Genomic DNA, 18,393 nt, shown 5'->3' on the forward strand with positions numbered 1-18,393 from the left:
CAATACATGGCCGGGCCACCTCAGGCACTAACGCCCCAATGCGGTTAGTGCCGGCGATGGTCCGCAGGTGAGCTGGAGCTTCCCGATAGACAACTTGCGCCAGGAGGGTCTCATCCCAGCTTTGTCTCCATCGCTTGGTTTCACCTCCATCTGTGCAGGTCATTATTGCTAGGTGGAAATGGCGCCATCTAACCCCCTGGCCAATTGGGAGAGACTCGGAGATAGCTTCTATCGGAAAGTCCCTATATACGATGCTATCTTCGACGATGATGTCGAATTAGAGAACTACATCATCGCTGGCGCTCCCTACGGAGGGGCTATTGGTGAGCGCTATAGCTTCTATCCAGTACTTGGCCTTATATGTACTAATATCGCTGCGCAGCACTGCACCGCGATGAGAGTAAGCCGTACAGATTCCGCGATGCCCAGACCGCCAAATCGAGCATCGACATTTACTCGTCCTCGGGGAAGCTCATCAACCGGCTCAATGTCAGTCTGCTACGTTGACTGTGTGATTACTAGCTGACAAACAGTAGTGGGAATATGGCACGATTCGTGGGCTCGGCTGGTCCGACAAGGAAGAACTCTTGGTAATCACAGAAGACGGCACCGTCAGGCGCTATTTCGGCCTTTATGGCGATTTCACATCCTTTTCTTTAGGAAATGTAAGCCCTTCAACCAGACTTGTTGGGCTGAAATTAACATCCGCAGGGAGCAGAAGACTACGGCGTGAGGGCCTGTCGATTCTGGACCTCCGGCTTTGTCGCTTTGCTTTCAAACAATCAGTTGGTTGCAGTGTCGAACTATGACGAGCCGAGGCCTAAGCTTCTAGCCCCTTGTCCGGAAGGAGAGGTCTCGTCATGGTCGCTAATACCTCCAGCTTATACGTTGTCTCGTTCAGTCGAGGTGTTGCTCTCCGTCGACAAGACCATTTACTTGGTCGACCCGACGGAAGCGGAAGATAAAGTTCTTCAGAACGGGCCTTTCAAGCATGCAAGTGTGTCACCAACCGGAAGATTTGTTGCGCTCATTACTTCGGAAGGAAAAGTATGGGTAGTCAGCAGTGACTTTCAGAGCAAGTACAGCGAATATGACCCAGAGTCTCGAGTCACTCCGAGAACAGTCGACTGGTGCGGAGATGACGCCGTCGTTATCGCGTGGGAGGACGAGGTACATCTCATTGGGCCTAACGGCGTTGCGGCGAGATATTACTACGATGGCACTGTCCATGTCGTGCCAGAGTTTGACGGCGTGCGTCTGATCACCAACGATACCTGCGAATTCTTACACAAAGTTGTTGGTGAGTACTTGTATCAAGCTTAAAGTCAAACCCTAACGGCCTACAAGATGAAACCGAGGCGATCTTCCGACTTGGGTCTACGTCACCTGCCTCAGTTCTCCTGGACTCTATAGACCTATTGGAGAAGAAGTCGCCTAAAGCCGACGAGAACATCCAACGTATCCGACCAAGCTTGCCAGAGGCGGTGGATACATGTGTCAAAGCTGCTGGTCATGAATTTGATGCATATTGGCAGAAGCGCTTGCTGAAGGCGGCCTCCTTCGGGAAATCCGTCCTGGATTTGTATAACAGCGATGAATTTGTCGAAATGACCGAGAAGCTTCGAGTGCTGAAAGCAGTGAGGGACTATCAGATAGGACTGCCACTTTCCTACGAACAATATATGCGCCTCACGCCCGAGAGACTTATTGAGCGCTTGGTGAACAGGCGCGAATATTTCCTTGCTATCCGCATCTCCGAGTATCTCGAACTTCCTGCCGATAGGATATACGTTCACTGGGCAAGCCAGAAGGTCAAAGTTTCCACAGTGGACGATGAAGCGGTCTGCAAGCTCATCGTCCAGCGACTAGAAGGCAAACCGGGAATCTCATTCGAGTTGATCGCGCAAACCGCTTACGATGAGGGGCGTGCTCCTCTAGCGACCCAGCTTCTGAACCACGAACCACGGGCTGGGAAGCAGGTACCATTGCTACTAAATATGGAAGAAGACGAGATCGCCCTGGATAAGGCCATCGAAAGCGGAGACGTTGACCTAGTGAACTACGTCCTTTTGCACCTGAAGACTAAGCTTCCCCTCTCCAGTTTCTTCCGGACAATCAATACTCGTCCCATGGCATCCGCTCTGGTGGAGACAACTGCTCGGGGACAGGACACGGAGTTGCTCAAGGACCTTTTCTACCAGGATGATCGGCCTATTGATGGTTCGAATGTCCTCCTCGCAGAGGCGTTGGATCAGACCAACTTGCCGACTAAGACGGAAAAGCTCCAGCTTGCATCGCGTCTATTATCGGACTCGAAAGATCCATCGGTTGTGTTACAGCAAAAACTACTTTCCGAAGCATCACAGCTGCTAAAGGTCCAGGAGGCCCTTGATAAAGACCTCGCAGACCGGACGGAATTTCTGGGCCTAAGCTTGAACGAAACTGTCTACAGATTGATCCGATCGGGCTACGGCAAAAGAGCGCAGAAGATACAGAGCGAGTTCAAAATGCCAGAGAAAACATTCTGGTGGTTGAGATTAAGGGCCTTGGTGGCGAAGCGCGACTGGGGTGAGTTGGAAGAAATCGGAAAGAACAAGAAGTCCCCGATAGGATGGGAGGTAAGTTGCCAACGACCCCAGGCTATGCGCCCGCGTGCTCACGGATAAATAACAGCCATTTTATAACGAGATTCTGGGTGCCGGAAACACCAAGCTTGCTTCCTTATTTGTCCCCAAATGCACCAATCTGTCAGCGGATGACAAGATGGAAATGTGGGTCAAATGTGGGATGATTGTAAAAGCCGGCGAAGAAGCCTTCCGGGCAAAGAACGTCAACGCCCTTGAGCTCCTCCAGGCGAGGGCTTCGGGACCAGCCGCCGCTGAGATTGATCGGATGATCAACCAGCTCAGACCAAGGAAATAGATGGCTGGCACAACCTTGGCGGTATTCCCCTTGCAAAACTGTCGTCCACGCATCAGGTGATAACGTCGTCCACGTCAATGTCTGCATGTTCATCCACGACGGGAGTCTGGACAACGGCGGCCGGCTTCAACACTCGTTTCGCTGGTTTAGAAGGTGCCGCATCGTCCATCATGTCATCATCCATGTTATCCTCGGCCTCGTCGTTGAGGGCTTCAAACACCGTCTTCGCTTTGCGGTTCGTATCCTCCCAGTCAGCCTAGACGCATGCTCGTCAAAAAACTTGTCCCATTGTAATGAGTAAGGACTTGCGCTCATACCCTACGGTTCTTGATAGCCTTGGCTCGGCCAGCACTCTTGGTGACCTTCTTTTCCAGCTGATCAACCACCGCCTCTGCTCTTTCCACGCCCTTCTGTTGTCTTAAGCGCTGTGCTCTGGTTTTGGCCTTGCTCTTTGATTGCTTCTTCGTGATGCCCGAATTTGCGCGTTCCGAGAGAATCGACTCCCGTTGTACTGTAGTTTCCTGAGCCCGCGGCAGAGTGGTGATGGACTTATCGACATCGAGACTCGGCGACGCTGCCCGCCTCGCAGCGCGGGAGTGCTTTGACTGGGCTGGTGAGGGCACGTAATGTTAGCATGGAAACCGCATATCGTATTGTCCGATCCGAATCGCACTACTCACGTCTAGATTTCGCCATGATAGATGCCGGGAAAACAGAGCTTAACTGTATGCCCGCAGTTGAACAATTTGTTGTGGAGACGGCCTATCGATAAAAGTTTTCCGGGTGGCGGTAGGAGCCCAAAGCGCACCGGGCGGTTGCTTCTTCGGCGGCGAAGCAGCGGCGGTCGTCGATCCATTCCGTCACCTCGCCAGGGCCTCTTCCTCAGGACTGCCGACCTCGCCAAGTGATGTCCACTTCCCTCGTCCCTATGCCTTGGTCGTTTTCTCTTCCCCATCAGCCATGAACGCTCGCAGAGAGGGGATTGACTTCCTCACTCAGAATCCCTTCAGCGTGCAGTACAGCAACTATGAAAAAGTACTGCAGCACCTGCAGGACAACCCCAGCCTAGTCGCCTATATTTTCATCACAGTGATCACTGTATACCTCGGGCTAAGGTACTTGGGGCTAGTGTCGTTGTCGTTGGCTCGGGTCATCTGGAATATAGTTGTTTACTTAGCACCTTCACGATTAGTCGCCGCCCTGGATTCCAAGGCACCGAAGTCCGATACTGCCGACGAAAATCCTCTTTCGATGACTTTCGAAGCCAAGAGCGAAGCGATGCGACGGGTCTTTGGCTTAGATGACAGCGCGTTCTCCCTCCTTCCTCGCGCCCCGGCGTTCTCAGGCTTCGGCACTTCCTTACTGAGCAGCAAGAACAACGTACCGCCTGGTCTTGGAAATTGGGATAATTCATGTTACCAGAATAGTATCATCCAGGGACTGGCATCACTCCAGTCGTTGGAGGCTTTCTTGGAGCGGAATGTTGATCAGCTGGGACAAAAGGTCCTTCTTTCCACGCATCAAGCCTTGAGGGATATTATCGAGCGGCTGAACAGCGCGGAAAATTATGGCCAGCGTCTCTGGACTCCGGCAGATCTCAAGTCTATGAGCAGTTGGCAGCAGCAGGATGCACAGGAATACTTTTCGAAGGTTGTTGATCAGTTGGATCTCGAGGTGCAGCAGGCGACTCGGCGTCACACTCGCAACTTGGGCCTGAAGATGGCAGGACCGCGGGAACATGTTATTGGGTCTGGCTTAGTGCAGGAGGTGTCCGGGAATGATGCTCCCGAGCCACAAACAACCGGAAACCAGATTTTTCGAAATCCGTTGGAAGGCCTCCTTGCACAGAGAGTGGGCTGTATTCAATGTGGTTGGACGGAGGGTCTTTCTCTTATCCCATTCAACTGCTTGACTGTGCCGCTGGGGCCGAAGTTTGAATACGATATCCGAGAATGCCTGCATCACTACATGCATCTAGAGCCTATTGAAGGGGTGGAATGTGCAAAGTGCACCTTGTTGCGTGCGCAGGCCCAGCTGGTGAATCTCCTAAAGCAGCTTGATGATGATGAGGAGACTCCGAATGCAACCACCGATTCGCCCAAGATATCGAATGCACTTCGGAGCTCGGCGCAAGAGCGCTTACAGGCCGTTGAGCAAGCCCTGACGGAGGAGGATTTTGCGGAAAAGACGCTTTCCGAGAAGTGCCATATTCCTGGAAAGAGTAGGGTGTCGACAACAAAATCGCGACAGGCCGTCATTGCTCGACCCCCCGAATGCCTTGTCATCCACGTCAACCGCAGTCTGTTCGACGAAACTACGGGAATGCTTCGGAAGAATTACGCCGCTGTCAAGTTTCCGAAGGCTCTTGACTTGAACCAATGGTCTCTCGGAGGGATTCCCGATAATGGAAACGAACAAGACCTAGAAGGTTGGGAAACCAATCCCAGTGTGTCGATGCTTTCGCACGTAGGAAGAGGCGTGAATATAGACCGCCACTATGAATTGCGAGCTGTGATCACCCACTATGGCCGCCATGAGAACGGACATTACATCTGTTACAGAAAGTATTCCACGGAGACGTTTCCGGCTCACGTCCCAGATGCAGTCATGGAGGCAGATGGTGACGAGGAACAGTCTCAGCGATGGTACAGGTTAAGTGATGAGGACGTGCAGATGGTCAGCGAAGCAAGCGTCATGTCTCAGGGCGGTGCTTTCATGCTATTCTACGAAGCTACTGATTACTCCCCCGAGGCTGCGGAGGAAGTCAACTATGGTCTATTGGAAGAGGAAAGCTCGGCGTCGACCTCTAACTTCACGCTGTCGGAGAATATGTCGACGACCTCTGCCACAGCAGAATCCACCTCGGATGTATCGGAGGCGACCAGCATTCCAGCTACAGTGAAAGTCGAACCTTGCGGCGAAAAGCCCCTGCTCATGTCCGATGTTGACTGATACCATCACGAATTGCCTCATCAGCCGACGAACCTTACCGCCAGATTGTGTATATCAGCATTTATGATACCCCGAGTGCGACTCATTAGAAGGCGTTTACATTTCTTAGCTCTTTGCTCTACGCACCGCTTATCTGGTCTGTATCCTTGGATACTGGACAGGACATCATTTGTATAACATTGCATTGCATGTACTTGTTTTGCTCCCAGCTAAAGCAGCATACCATCGCTATGTACTCAATAACCGACTCATTTATACCACCATCCCTACCCCACGTAACACCGATAAAGAGACCCAACCAACGCCCGCTAAAAGCCATGAACCCAACCCAACCCTAGGCTCAAAACACCCCAGCCCGTTGCATAACCTCATGAAACTGCTCCAACGTAACTCCCGCATTCACCCCAGCACCCCCATTCGCCTCCAAAATCATATCCTTCAACAACTCATCTCCCAGTCCATCCTCCTTCAACTCCCGCGCAATCCGCCTCAAATGATTGAATGTAATCAATCCCCCGGACCCCTTCGTAAACAACCGATACGCTGCATCCACCTCCGCCGACATGGCCTCCTCCGACCTCGACCTTAACTTCGCCGCCGCAACCGTCAAAAAAGGCCCGTACGGGACGTACCCCGTGTCTGTTGGATCGACTGCTTCGAGTATGGAGTGGAGTTCTTCCGATGAGGAGGGTTCGAGGCCCATTGCTCTATCACCACCATCAGTACCGTGCAGTTAGCTACTGTGCGCATGGATGGGTGGTGAGTGGGTTGGGAGGAGGGTAGTGAGGGGAAACATACACCAAAGCCTTCCGCACATCTTCTCTAGGAATCACGCCCTCTTTCTCATCTGGGAATTCATTATTTGGTTCCGTGAACAGGTGAAAGACTTCTTTGATTTCGGTTTCTTCTTCGGCGCTGATGTCGTTTTCTTTGGCGAGTTTGGATTGTCGCGCTCGGGGGCGTTTGGGGGTTGGGTGGAGGTGGTGGGGGTTGTTGTTGCGGTGCGCTTTTTGGGGGGCTGGATTATTGGTTTGGGGTTAATTATTTGGGTTATCATGGGGTTGGGGGATGCGATGACTTACCATGGTGTTTGAGGTGGGTGTTCTTGGTGAGTTGAGTCGAGTCGAGTCGCAAACCGGATGATGATGTCAAGGGAGGAGGGGACGGAAGTGGCTGGAGATCAGACGCGGGGATGAGCGAGCCATTGGCAGGTGGACGGGTTTGAATGGGGTTGAAGAGTCGCGCGGTTCACATCGCACAATAGTCCCTGGTAGGAAGGACTGGGAGGGAATAGTAGATGGGATGTAGTGAGATGAACAGGAGGGTTCCATTGTCTTCGATTGCGATGGCGGCGGCGGCCTGCTGACGTAACCGGGGGATGCCTTGTCGCCGTCGCTTCTCATAAATCAGTTGGCCAGTTTTCTCGGCTGATAGCATTTGTTCTGCAAATCTTGCTTCAGTCGTCGTCATGGATGTCGAGCTGTATGTCTATGACCTGTCCAAGGTATACCTCTGGTGTGGTGATACAATGAACTCGGGCTAATGCTGAACAGGGTCTTGCGCGGATGGTATGACACGCTTCTGCTTGCTGCTGCTGCTGCTGCTGCTGCCTCTGCCTCTGCCTGTCTAATGCCGTCTAGTATTCCCTGGCTCTGACAGGAACCCAAATAGATGCCATCTACCACACGTCGCTGGTGCTGAACGGCGTCGAGTATTACTTTGGCCAAGGCATCCAGACGGCCATCCCCGGCAGCACCCATCATGGCCAGCCCATGGAGAAGTTGCATCTGGGCAAGACCGAGTTGCCCATGGATGTGATCGAAGAGTACATCCAGTCCCTGGCGGAGATCTACACCCCTGAGGTATGTCGGATGTGCCCTCTACTAGACCCAGAGGTCTAAACGACAGCCAGTCTTACGACCTCTTCCTGCACAACTGCAACAACTTCACGCAGGACTTGGCCATGTTTACGCTTGGCAAAGGGATCCCCGAGCACATTCAAAACCTGCCGCAGACCTTCCTGAGCACCCCCTTCGGTCAAATGATGAAGCCCCAGATCGAAATGGCCCTGCGTGGTGTAACCCAAGGCCCTGCCACCAGCGCACCAACCGCCCCTGCACAACCTGCGCAACCTGCCCCGGTTACTCAAGGCGCGGTGCGAATCGCAAGCAACCTCGCCCAGCTCGAACAATCCCTCGCTGCCGCGTCCGACTCATGCGCCGTCATCTTCTTCACCTCGGCCACCTGCCCGCCCTGCAAAATGGTCTACCCTACGTACGACGAACTCGCCCAAGAGGCCGGCGCCAAAGCCGTCCTCATCAAAGTCGACATCAGCACCGCCATGGACGTTAGCATGAAATTCAGCGTCCGGGCCACCCCAACGTTCATGACCTTTCTCAAGGGCCAGAAGCTTGACGAATGGACCGGCGCCAATCCATCCCAACTCCGCGGCAACGTCCGTTTGCTCCTCGAGATGGCCCATCCTCCCCATCGCCACCAACAACTCCGTCTGCCCAGTCTTCAACGTCCGATCACCAATTATGTCACGTACAAGAAGGTCCCTCCTCTCGACAAGCTCGTCCAGAAACTACACCCTCACCACGAAGATCCAGCCCTCCTCGCCATCATTGCCTTCTTGAACCAACGCACCTCCGCCCCAGCAGCAGATATTCCTTTACCCGACAGCCTCCCTTCTTTTGCCAAGTATCTCCAAACCACCTCGCGTTCCCTTCCCTTGGAGAACCAATTTGCCTTGGTCGATCTGACCCGACTCCTCTTCCTTGACCCCCGGGTATCCGGCTACTTCGCCGAGGAGTCTAATCATGAGACCCTTCTCACCATTCTAGCTCCATCCAACTCCCTCTCCACCTGTCCCTACAACCTCCGCATCGTGATGCTCCAGCTCTGCTGCACCCTCTTCACAACCCCGCTCTACCGAGACCAACTCACCTCCTCATCTCCACCCTCCCATTCTGCCAAGACACTTCTCCAAACGCTCCTCCATCTAACTACCTCCTCCCTCCTCGACTCGCACACCAACCTCCGTGTCGTCGCCGCCTCTTTGGCCTACAACCTCTCCGCGCACAACCACAACGCCCGTTTCGCCGGCCACCGCGACCCCCTCACCGAAGAAGACCAGGTCGAACTGACCGCGTCGCTCGTCGAAGCCATCACCCAGGAAGAAGAGTCTCAGGAAGCCCTACACGGCCTGCTCTTCGCACTGGGGCTTCTCATCTACGAGTCTGCCCCGGACAGCGCGGTGGTAGATCTATGCAACGCCATGGGGATCGCAGAGACGGTTGTAGCCAAGAAGAACGTGGAAGCTGTATCCAAGGAGACGTTGATCCGGGAGATTGGAGAGGAATTGTTAATGAAGGGGTTGTAGATGACCTTACCTCCACTCCACTCAACTCACATCTTATACATGGTTATATGATTACATAGATAGATTTGATTGCAGATGTACTAATCTAGCCTTAACTCACCTTCTAACCCAGGACTTGCTTTTTTCACCATCTACTATTTAATCAAGCTACCTCCCTCCCCCCCCTCCTTTCTCCATCCATCCATCCATTCCATCTTCTCCCCCCCCCTCCCCATCCAATACACACACACACACACACACACACACACACACACACACACACACACACATACCAAGCCAGAGCCAGAAACAAAAGACACATAAACCAACCGACCCATTCCCACCTCCCAACCTAACCCAGTCCAGTCCAGTCCAGTCCAGTTCATTCCAGTTCATTCCAGTTCATTCCAGTTCATTCCAACCCCTCTCATTTCATCTCATCTCATCCCATTCCTTTTTCTCTTCTCTTCTCTTCTCTTCCCTTCCCTTCCCCTCACCACCCCCATAATCTAATCTAGTCCTGTCTAGTCTAACCCAACACACCCCCCGAGGGGAAACCTAACTATCGACTCATTACTTATTCCCCATCTCCGGACCACGACTAACTAGGTACATACACATGTACATGCCCAGATAGGTAGGTAGGTAATAAGCACTACATCATCTTACGTGAGTGGCTGCCTGACTGTACATACATACATGAATGTACGTGCTAAGTAGGGTTGTAGTCCGGGAATGTCCGTGCTGATTCAGATCCAAATCCGGATTTAGATTATCGTTGATATTGAGTTTACGGAGTAGTTTGGACCGAAGTCTGGATGGATGGAGTGTGGAGTACGGAGTACGGGGACGGAGTTCTCCATGGGGTATATTAGCAAACTTACGATCTTACTATCTTACTATTTACATATGGGGTAAATGGATGGGTGATGGGGGGTGGATCGGGAATGTCCGTGTATTCCCTGTCTACTATAGTGCTGATGATGGTGTTTGGATAGTTCGTGGTGATGGATGTGGCTGTCTGCTCTACGGGAGGTTATTGATTATCTATCTACTAAGACGGATGAATGGATGGTGGATATGATTCGGAAATGTCCGTGAGTATTATGGTAGTTGAATATTATGTAAATGAAGATTATGTAGGTGAAGATTATGTAGGTAGAGGGTATGTGCCACATGAATTCAGCGCTATCATTCACATGAGGGTGAAAACGAAAAGAAATCAACCAAACCATCGCTGCAGAATCCTGGGTATGTCGCTGAGCTATGCAAATGCAATCAATCCATCTAAAGTAACGCGGGAGCTGTTCGGTGTAACATGCTCGGGGTATGAGAATGAAGGGAAACAAGGAAACAAGGAAAAACACCATGACATACATACAAGACGGGGTATCTGAACGTCCGACGCTGAAAAAGGGGCAATAATTCGATCGCAAACCGCGAGAAAAGGAAAAAGAAAAAGAAAAGAAAAGAAAAGTGAGGGCCTGTCTTCCCGAAATGGTAAAAGGAATCCCCCAACCTGAACACCAGCGCGACAACGCATGAAACGACGACATTAAGACGGGAATAATAATTAGTAAAAGGGAAATGGAAAGGGAAGAAACCGGAGAAAGCAGCGACAAAGCAAGGAAACGGAGCGACGGGCGAGTATCCAAGCGCGTGCCATGACCCCGAGGGGAGAGAGAGAGTCGTGAGTCACCGTCACCGTCAGTGTCAGTCACCGGCACTGTCCATCCACCCCCCAAAGGCCCTGACAATGGCGGTGAACCCGTGAAGAATGATAGGCTCAGCGCCAACGATCGAGCCCTGTCAAGGAAATCCAGCAATTTCCAGCAATGCGCCGACTGCGACCCGGAAATTAGGTAATCAGGCCGCCAGCCTCGGGCACCAAATCACAGGCGATTGAGGAGAACTCCGGCCTGCCAATTCCGCCCCGGCAACCGCGCGTAACCTTCCCCTCAGCCAACCACTGCACGTGCGCCCTCCTCTGGCGTCATGGCCTGCTTCGAGAATGCCCGAAGGCCGCGCGCCCGTGTGATGTTCCAGCTCCCAGCTCCCAGCTCCGTAGCGTGTGTCATGGTTCGTGGGGTGTCTGACTGCTGTGGCTCAGTTCGGCGACCACAGTGGCAGCCTCCCCTCCCCAGGAAAAAGAAAAAGGGCGAGAAAATGAGATGGAAAAAGAAAACAACCGGATAGGCGTGTTGCCTGCATCTGGCAAGCAGGAGAGCTGGAATCGATCGATGCCGATCATTCGACAGCCCTAATCTCCGGTAAAATAGAACAAAAATGGTGGCGTGGGGTGACGAATCCGTGGGGTATCATGACATGCGCAAGATTGGTTTGACGTGCTGGTGTTACAGTCGACCGGGGTAAAGTAAAAAAATAAAAGAAGTAAACAAGAAACAAGAGAATTCTGCTCGCTCTTAGGCGCGACAGACCGTGGCCTTGGAAGCTGAGGCGGTCCGACGTTTCCTTTCGGGGACGGCCTTGCGCTTCTTGCGCTTTGCGTTCTCGCGCTCTGCCGCTGCCAGCTGTGCAACCCGCATGGCCTGCTGTGCTCTCGCATGGGCCTGCACCTGAGCCAGGAAACGCGCGCGCTGCGCTTCTTCTTCCGCTGCGGCGCGAATCATCTGGATCTGCTGCTCGGTCGTCAGGTCACCATCTCCCATGGTTGGGTCATGGGCCGCGGATTCTTCGTCAATGGCGCTCTCCGAGGGGGATCCAGAACCCATGGGCAGAAGGTCTTCGTCGGAAAGATAGGCGCTGGCAGTGGAACTCTCCGAGTCGGCGCTCAATAGAGAAGGTCGGTTGGGCCAGGAGGGGAATGCGCACGAGTTGTTCATCTCATAACCGCTGGAGAAGGAACACTTGCGAGGAGTAATGTCGAGCAACGAGTCGGTAGGCGAAGGAGGTGGAGGGGGTGGCAGCGAAGTAGCAGAGCAGGAACTGCCAAAGCTGAAGCTGAAGGAGACATTCTGAGTGCTGGTGGTGGCTTCACTCAGAGAGGAGCGCACACTCGACTGGTTCTGACTCCAAGGGAGAAAGGGATACATGGTGACAGAGTGTATCTGTTGATCAAGTGTTGATCAAGGTGATTGTTTGAGAGAGACCACAAGTAGGTGAGAAGTGTTAGATGTAGTGAGTGGTGGAGAGTGTGGTGAGATTGAGTGTCGCGTCGAGAGCAACACAGGAGTATAAGTAGGAATGGTGGAGTAGTAGAGTGGAGGTGACAAGGATCGACGCGGTCTGGGTCTAGGTCTGGGTCTGGTCTGGGGGGAAAAGTGAAGAGGAGGGAGGAGGAAGGAGTAGATAAATAAGCTTGAGCTTGTGTGTTAATCACGGTAACCTCCAGATCAAATGGCGGAGAGCGGATGATGGCATGAATGTATAAATGGAAGAAGGGCCAGATCGATCGGGGAGGCGTCTGGACTCCCTTGCATCTCCCAACAGATAAGGCGTCGTGGAGAAGAAAGAGGGAGGGAACCAGGAGGAGGTGTGTGGAGGGGGGGGGGGGTTGGCAGCCACTCGTTGTTTTTCTTTTATTCCCTTTTATTTTTATTTCAGAAATAAAATAAAATAAAAACAGAATAAAATAAAAAGAATTCGATTAATCGGATTTTCGAATTTTCCCAAATTTGGCTGCAGGGTGTGAAGGGACGCCCCACTGGCGGCAACCAACAAAAATCCCAGAATGGCCAGTGACCAGTCGACAAAGCGGCCAGAATCAATTGGAATTTTCCGCGATGCTGGCCTGAAAGCAAAGCATCCACTGGCAACCCGGCGTGTCAAGCGCGGCGATCAGGCGGAAGGGGCGTTCCGGCAGCTGTACGATGGATGGATGAAGATATCCGGTGGACGAGAAAAGCAGGCCGGGCATACGTGGGGAGGTATGCCGGTGATGTCGGTGGTGTTGCTGAGGTATGAGGTATGTCAGGGAGGTCTTTTCAAATCCAGTTTCATGTCAAGGACTTGGATGGAAGTTGACGAGTCCAGTGCAATGTGCAATGTGCAGTGGGCAGTGGGCAATGGAGAAACGAACTCCTGGAACCGAGGGTGGATCGAAGGTACATTTATCTATAATTACGATGGGGAAATAATGGGATTTGATTATTATCTGACAGCCGACCCCGGTCGAGGGGCGTGGATCTATCGGGTTTCTTTTGTTCTTCTTCTTCCAATTTAATTCATTATTTAATTTATTCTTGGGCTGCTTTGGAGCACTCGTCCGGTCCGCGGGCCGGGGACCCTCGGATATGGGGGGTCAAGGCGTGGGGATCCATCCGGTGTGTCAAAGAATAATGAGTCAACTCCCTTTTTCTCATCTCCGGATTACTGTTTCTACTCCGTGTTGGTGATTCAGTCGGTGCAGTGAGTGCTGCGCATAAGTGATGGCTTCCACCGGTCGCACCCCGACCCCATTTCCACGACTCAGTCAACTCTAGTATACTCCGGACGAGGCTGACATGATACGAGTCTCCGTCGGTCATCCTCCTCGGAGGCTGACGAGATTAATCAGAAACATCGCCTCAACTAATTACTCCGTCTCCAAACGCGCCACCATTTACGACCGGCGGTTTCATCGCGCGTCCAACTGGGCTGTACATCTCACCCCGCCCTGTTGTCCTCGCTACGTAGCTACAGTGCCGTGCAAGTATCCGCGATATCCTCACCAAGCGCAGCGCGCGGACGAGTTTTGGGTTGTTGTGCAGGCGAGTAGTAAGTAGCAGGGTTATCTGTCGGTCAGTCCAACTGTTCGGTCAGGCCAACCTCGCCGCAGCTTCCCCTCCTCCCTGCAATTCCCTGCAATTCCCCATTTCGATTCCCGGGCAAATCATCAGCCCGTGACTTGACCGCTTCTGTGTTTGACATCTGGATGGATGTCGACTTGCATCCCCCCGCGGTCGCTATGCACGTATGTCTGTCTGTATGTATGTATGTATGTACATCTGGCGATAACGGTAGCAGGGAGTCTGAGGGTTTCAAACGCGTTTAGCCTTTCCCAAGTCACAACATCCTGGCGATGGTGGTGGTGGTCTGGCGGTCAGGCAGGCAAACACCCGGACGCCTCAACTGCTGCCGGGCATTGTTGGCAGCGGTTCGTTCTCAAGGCAAACAGAATGGATGGCTTTCTTTTGAGTCTGTTCTCAGCTCGTGCGGGACCCAGCCGCTGATAAAAAAACAAAAAGAAAATCCATGGTCGAACATGAAAAAGAAATGCCGGATCACTCGCAGAGGGTGGGTGTCGGTCGGTACCTAACCCATGCGCGGTATCCGCGGTGGGCCCCGGGTATTCCCTTATGCCTGCTTCAGTGCTTCACTGCTTACAGTGAGTGAGGTCAATATGTACTTGTAGTCAGGCTCATTGACAGACCTTGGCGTGGAGAGTCCAGAGTCCGGAGTAGATAGCGATTCTTCATTTCCACTTTTTAACCATGGAACCTCTCCAACACGGCCGGATCCGAGGCCGGATCCGCTGTCAAGGGTCACTTTCCGATCGGACGTGATGTTTTCCTGGAACCACCCATCATCCACAACTAAAAGGCTTCTGGTTCCCCGTCGGCCCCCGCGACCCACTGGTTCTGCCAAGTACCAAGATTCTTACCCCGGACTGCCCAGTAACACCAACTTCAAACCAACACCACCGAGATTACCCGTCGGGAGAATGAATGTTGAATAGAGTCAGATGTGCCCCCAACCTAACGGCCCCGTCAGCTGGGGGAGGCGAAGCGCCGGCTGAGTTCCGTTTCAGCCCGCGAACAATCTACCTACGGAGAGTCCAGGCGACTCGCTCGTGAAGCGGGATTTTACCGCTTTCGGATAACCGCAGGCCAGAGCAGAACGAGCAAAGAATTCCTCTTTGTGTGGACAACAAGCTAGTCGACGATCGCTGGTCGCCCGAGCGTCGAGAGGCGAATGCACGGTTAATCCGCGCGGGTGAGGGCCTGAGCCAGTTGGCCTAGACGGGATGGGCCTCGGCAGTGGGGGCTGTTGTTTTATCCCTTTGTCAGACTGCGACTGCTGTCAGAGTATCTATCTATAACGATGCATCTCTGACTACATGGACAGCGTGTTTCATCATGGATCACTGAATGAACGCCGAACAACAACGAGTCGATGCATCAGCTGGCATGCAGGTGTGTTGATGTGTGTAAGATATATATCAAACTGAGTGGATGGGATGCTCCATTCATTACCTACATTGTACATTGTAGTACTTTGTAGTGATCTAATTCTAGCTGCTTTGTGCTTGCATATGTACCCCTGGACTAGCAGCAGCGCCAGAGACCGTCCCTCACCAAAGTACCAGTCCAGCGGGTTTCAGTTCAGCTTCACCATCACAGTTCTTTGAACATCACGCGCAGCTGCCTATCCAAAATAGTAACGCTTTGACATCGGGCACATGCGCCATCACCAGCACTATTTGACGGGCTGGGATGGCTGATTGGCGTGATCAGGAGGACAATGAAACGGCCAACAAGAGTGACAGGATGTCGGTTGACGAGTAACGTAACACGGGTAATTGGAGCAGCCAGCCGGCCTCGGCAGCAAGTAGATACCCTCAGTAGTGGTCCAGGGCAAATGGCAAAGGTACCCGTCGACGCTCTAGACCGTCGGGGTTAATTTCCCCGGGGCCAGAGAAACCACCAGTCAGGGAATCAGATAGTGCTCGATCCACGATCAGTCACTCAATAGTGTGCCACTGGCCGAAGCCTTTCTTTCACCCGCGGGTTGCGGAACCTCCTCCGAGGGCCGGCGATCGAACCGCCGCGCTGGATTTCCCCACCGCTCGCCCGATCGGCGCGTCTTTTCACTGGGATTTGGACTTTTAATCTTTTGGGCAATTTTGGGTTCAGCAGGGATCGTCGCATCCCAATCGGGTAGGTTGCTGAGTACTAGTACCGTGTACACAGTAGATAAGTACTGGCAGTACTTCTTTTGCCCCCCTCGCAGTCTAAGACTCATCACTTCATTACCGTGTCTATCTATCACCTGGAGAACACGACGCGGGTACACCCGCGGAATCATACCCGGACTGGGGTTGGGGAATCAAATCATGGGGACTTTTGCCCCCTTTTTTTCTTTTCCTGTCCCAGGTTCTTCACGGGGAACCGTGAGCCAGGGAATGGCCGGACAGCTCCCCGGTGGCTGCAGTAGTTCGCTGCGGGTGGATGCACGTAAAGTACTGGGTACATTTGACCGCCCTGATGATACATCCAGTCTCTCTGACTGGTGCATCGTGTTGATGAGGAGGAGGAGGAGAAGGATGATGATGATGATGACGATGACGACGAACCCGCCCCTACTCCATACCTCTGCACATGTGCATTCCACCCCAGCTGGGACCGTTCTCTGCACACCTCGCGTCATTGATGGAGCGCCTACATACATTCCCCAAGGGCAGAAAGTACTCCGGGACTCCATATGGGGTACACCTACTTCCATCCCCACCGAGACACATCCGCGTCTGCAGCCAAAACATTCCAGACGGACATCGATTCCGATCGAGGCGATCTATCGACTGATTGGAGCCAGTTTCCCTGCTCGCGTTGTCCCATGATCCCGGATACCCTCCTGCATTTCCATCCACCCACAGCTCCTCATGCAAGGCATGCGACAGCTTACGTGGTAAATCAACCCCTCCATGGTGGTGCAAAGTAACCGCGACCTGCTCCGGGAAGCAGTGCGACTCGATCCCGTCCACCTTGCAACCTGCTGGATGGCGTCTGCAGGGACTGTCAACAGTTAATCCTACCTTCAAACAGCGGTGATTCACCGCTCCTCCGTTATTGGCTCTCATGCCATCGAGATGCGTCGTGTTTGCTAGCCCTTCGGTATAAGTGATGTATCCATTTTGGGGTAGGACTTTTGCATCCCCGACCGGGGAAGACCCATATGGATGAAACTTTGGAAGACACTAGAAACTTACCACTGGGGATCGGTTTGGACTCCTCACCACGACCCGCCACGGCCTTGCCCGGAGTTTAAGTCGCACTGGCTCGAGCATCTGGGGATGGACAGAGCACATACCATCCGGGGGACCACATTGCTGCACAACACCAGGACGGGGAATGGATCCAAGGCACGGATCGAGAAATAAGGTGTACTCCACGCAGCGGGTGTAGCAGACGGATGCCTGGCCGCGATTCCGGCTGCACTGGTTCCCGGTTTGGCAAGTAAAGCTACAAGGGAGAGTCCGGAGACAATCCCCGGGCGATCCTGATATCCATGGGAGATCCATCATATGTACGGGGTCGCATTTGGAATGTGTATATTTATACCGGCAGAATGAGGCGAGGTATGTGGCGTAGTCGACAGTGGCTTGTTACTGATCTCCATATAGACTACGATTGACACGACTCTACACAGTACAGAGTACAGTGTCCGTACATACACCAAGTACGGAGTAAATCTATCGATCAACTGACTATTATTCTCGCCACTGCGATCGGCAGCGCCGATACAGGTTGTGATTGTTGTTGTCAATATCTGTCATGACTGTCTGTCCATCTGACCGACCATGGGATGCGGTCGGTTTGTCTCAATAAGCTCACACATGGGTCGTCCTACCCGGAGGAGTAAACAATGGCATTATACTCCGTGCCGGGTACGAAATGAGGTTGGACAGTGCAACCTGGGTGTACTACGCTGACGGTTCCTCCGGATTTCGACCCCAGATGGGGAAGTCATGCAGCATCTACGGTCGCAGAGTCGTATTTTTATCATTGGAGCCTCATCTCATCCAAATCCATCATCTGTCAGAGCCTCCCTCGTCTTCCTCCCTCGTTTGCCTCACCTCGTAACGCCTCACCTGGGCTATGATGCTAGGGTTCCATCGGGTAGGATACTTCCACGGGGTCGGGGATTATTGGGTTTACGTGAACAGGGAGGGACACGTTTACCCCATATTATGAACTGAACTTGACAGCTATCAAGTTGGGGTTGCCAAGACGGTTTACTACTACTATCTCGGTTATATATAAAGTTGGACCATGGTAAATATGTAAATGCTGTCGGTGACTCCGGCACCAGCAATCTAGGTTTCTTCTTCCGAGGGACTGGAAAGGTAGATAAATATAGAATTTATCCTATACACAGTAGACTATCTATCCTACTGTAAAGTCAGCGATAAATATACCACCACATCCAATTACCAT

The 18,393-nt window shown here is 52.7% G+C and overlaps 9 protein-coding genes across 9 annotated transcripts; 4 read left to right on the forward strand and 5 right to left on the reverse strand.

The window, feature by feature from the left end:
• Positions 1 to 178: 178 nt before the first annotated feature.
• On the forward strand, positions 179 to 2,922 carry vp16 (tethering complex subunit VPS16; the record flags this gene model as incomplete). Its single annotated transcript, XM_025607818.1, has 6 exons — positions 179 to 323; positions 383 to 489; positions 537 to 665; positions 712 to 1,300; positions 1,348 to 2,618; positions 2,674 to 2,922. The coding sequence occupies 6 exons, from the start codon at positions 179 to 181 to the stop codon at positions 2,920 to 2,922; spliced, it is 2,490 nt and encodes an 829-aa protein (XP_025470938.1).
• A 52-nt stretch (positions 2,923 to 2,974) lies between these two features.
• BO94DRAFT_458276 (Alb1 domain-containing protein) lies at positions 2,975 to 3,530 on the reverse strand (the record flags this gene model as incomplete). Its single annotated transcript, XM_025607784.1, has 2 exons — positions 2,975 to 3,178; positions 3,240 to 3,530. Coding segments are annotated over 2 exons (495 nt in total), but the record flags the coding sequence as incomplete, so codon positions are not given.
• BO94DRAFT_323479 (ubiquitin-specific protease UBP1) lies at positions 3,443 to 6,044 on the forward strand. The gene is made up of 2 exons (XM_025606915.1): positions 3,443 to 3,550; positions 3,624 to 6,044. The coding sequence occupies exon 2, from the start codon at positions 3,883 to 3,885 to the stop codon at positions 5,872 to 5,874; it is 1,992 nt and encodes a 663-aa protein (XP_025470940.1). The 5' UTR covers positions 3,443 to 3,550; positions 3,624 to 3,882; the 3' UTR covers positions 5,875 to 6,044.
• Position 6,045: 1 nt separating this feature from the next.
• BO94DRAFT_621615 (EF-hand superfamily Ca2+-modulated protein) lies at positions 6,046 to 7,311 on the reverse strand (the record flags this gene model as incomplete). The annotated part of the gene is made up of 4 exons (XM_025617010.1): positions 6,046 to 6,581; positions 6,673 to 6,892; positions 6,957 to 7,047; positions 7,156 to 7,311. The coding sequence occupies 4 exons, from the start codon at positions 7,309 to 7,311 to the stop codon at positions 6,215 to 6,217; spliced, it is 834 nt and encodes a 277-aa protein (XP_025470941.1). The 3' UTR covers positions 6,046 to 6,214.
• Positions 7,300 to 9,377, forward strand: BO94DRAFT_621616 (bifunctional C97 family peptidase/thioredoxin family protein). Its single transcript, XM_025617011.1, has 4 exons — positions 7,300 to 7,378; positions 7,428 to 7,442; positions 7,515 to 7,736; positions 7,787 to 9,377. The coding sequence occupies exons 1-4, from the start codon at positions 7,343 to 7,345 to the stop codon at positions 9,257 to 9,259; spliced, it is 1,746 nt and encodes a 581-aa protein (XP_025470942.1). The 5' UTR covers positions 7,300 to 7,342; the 3' UTR covers positions 9,260 to 9,377.
• A 636-nt stretch (positions 9,378 to 10,013) lies between these two features.
• BO94DRAFT_323499 (uncharacterized protein) lies at positions 10,014 to 11,013 on the reverse strand. The gene has a single exon (XM_025606917.1). It carries the CDS (start codon positions 10,792 to 10,794, stop codon positions 10,282 to 10,284), a length of 513 nt encoding a protein of 170 aa, XP_025470943.1. The 5' UTR covers positions 10,795 to 11,013; the 3' UTR covers positions 10,014 to 10,281.
• Positions 11,014 to 11,548: 535 nt separating this feature from the next.
• On the reverse strand, positions 11,549 to 12,441 carry BO94DRAFT_323487 (uncharacterized protein). The gene has a single exon (XM_025606916.1). It carries the CDS (start codon positions 12,289 to 12,291, stop codon positions 11,662 to 11,664), a length of 630 nt encoding a protein of 209 aa, XP_025470944.1. The 5' UTR covers positions 12,292 to 12,441; the 3' UTR covers positions 11,549 to 11,661.
• A 488-nt stretch (positions 12,442 to 12,929) lies between these two features.
• BO94DRAFT_543431 (uncharacterized protein) lies at positions 12,930 to 14,374 on the forward strand (the record flags this gene model as incomplete). Its single annotated transcript, XM_025613137.1, has 5 exons — positions 12,930 to 13,163; positions 13,360 to 13,521; positions 13,681 to 13,954; positions 14,077 to 14,166; positions 14,232 to 14,374. The coding sequence occupies 5 exons, from the start codon at positions 12,930 to 12,932 to the stop codon at positions 14,372 to 14,374; spliced, it is 903 nt and encodes a 300-aa protein (XP_025470945.1).
• Positions 14,375 to 16,401: 2,027 nt separating this feature from the next.
• On the reverse strand, positions 16,402 to 17,596 carry BO94DRAFT_323535 (uncharacterized protein). The gene is made up of 3 exons (XM_025606918.1): positions 17,267 to 17,596; positions 17,166 to 17,208; positions 16,402 to 17,059 (listed from the first exon to the last, which is right to left on the reverse strand). Exons 1-3 carry the CDS (start codon positions 17,267 to 17,269, stop codon positions 16,539 to 16,541), a joined length of 567 nt encoding a protein of 188 aa, XP_025470946.1. The 5' UTR covers positions 17,270 to 17,596; the 3' UTR covers positions 16,402 to 16,538.
• Positions 17,597 to 18,393: the final 797 nt, after the last annotated feature.

This window comes from Aspergillus sclerotioniger (assembly GCF_003184525.1).
Source record: "Aspergillus sclerotioniger CBS 115572 chromosome Unknown BO94scaffold_5, whole genome shotgun sequence".
NCBI classification, from domain to species: domain Eukaryota; kingdom Fungi; phylum Ascomycota; class Eurotiomycetes; order Eurotiales; family Aspergillaceae; genus Aspergillus; species Aspergillus sclerotioniger.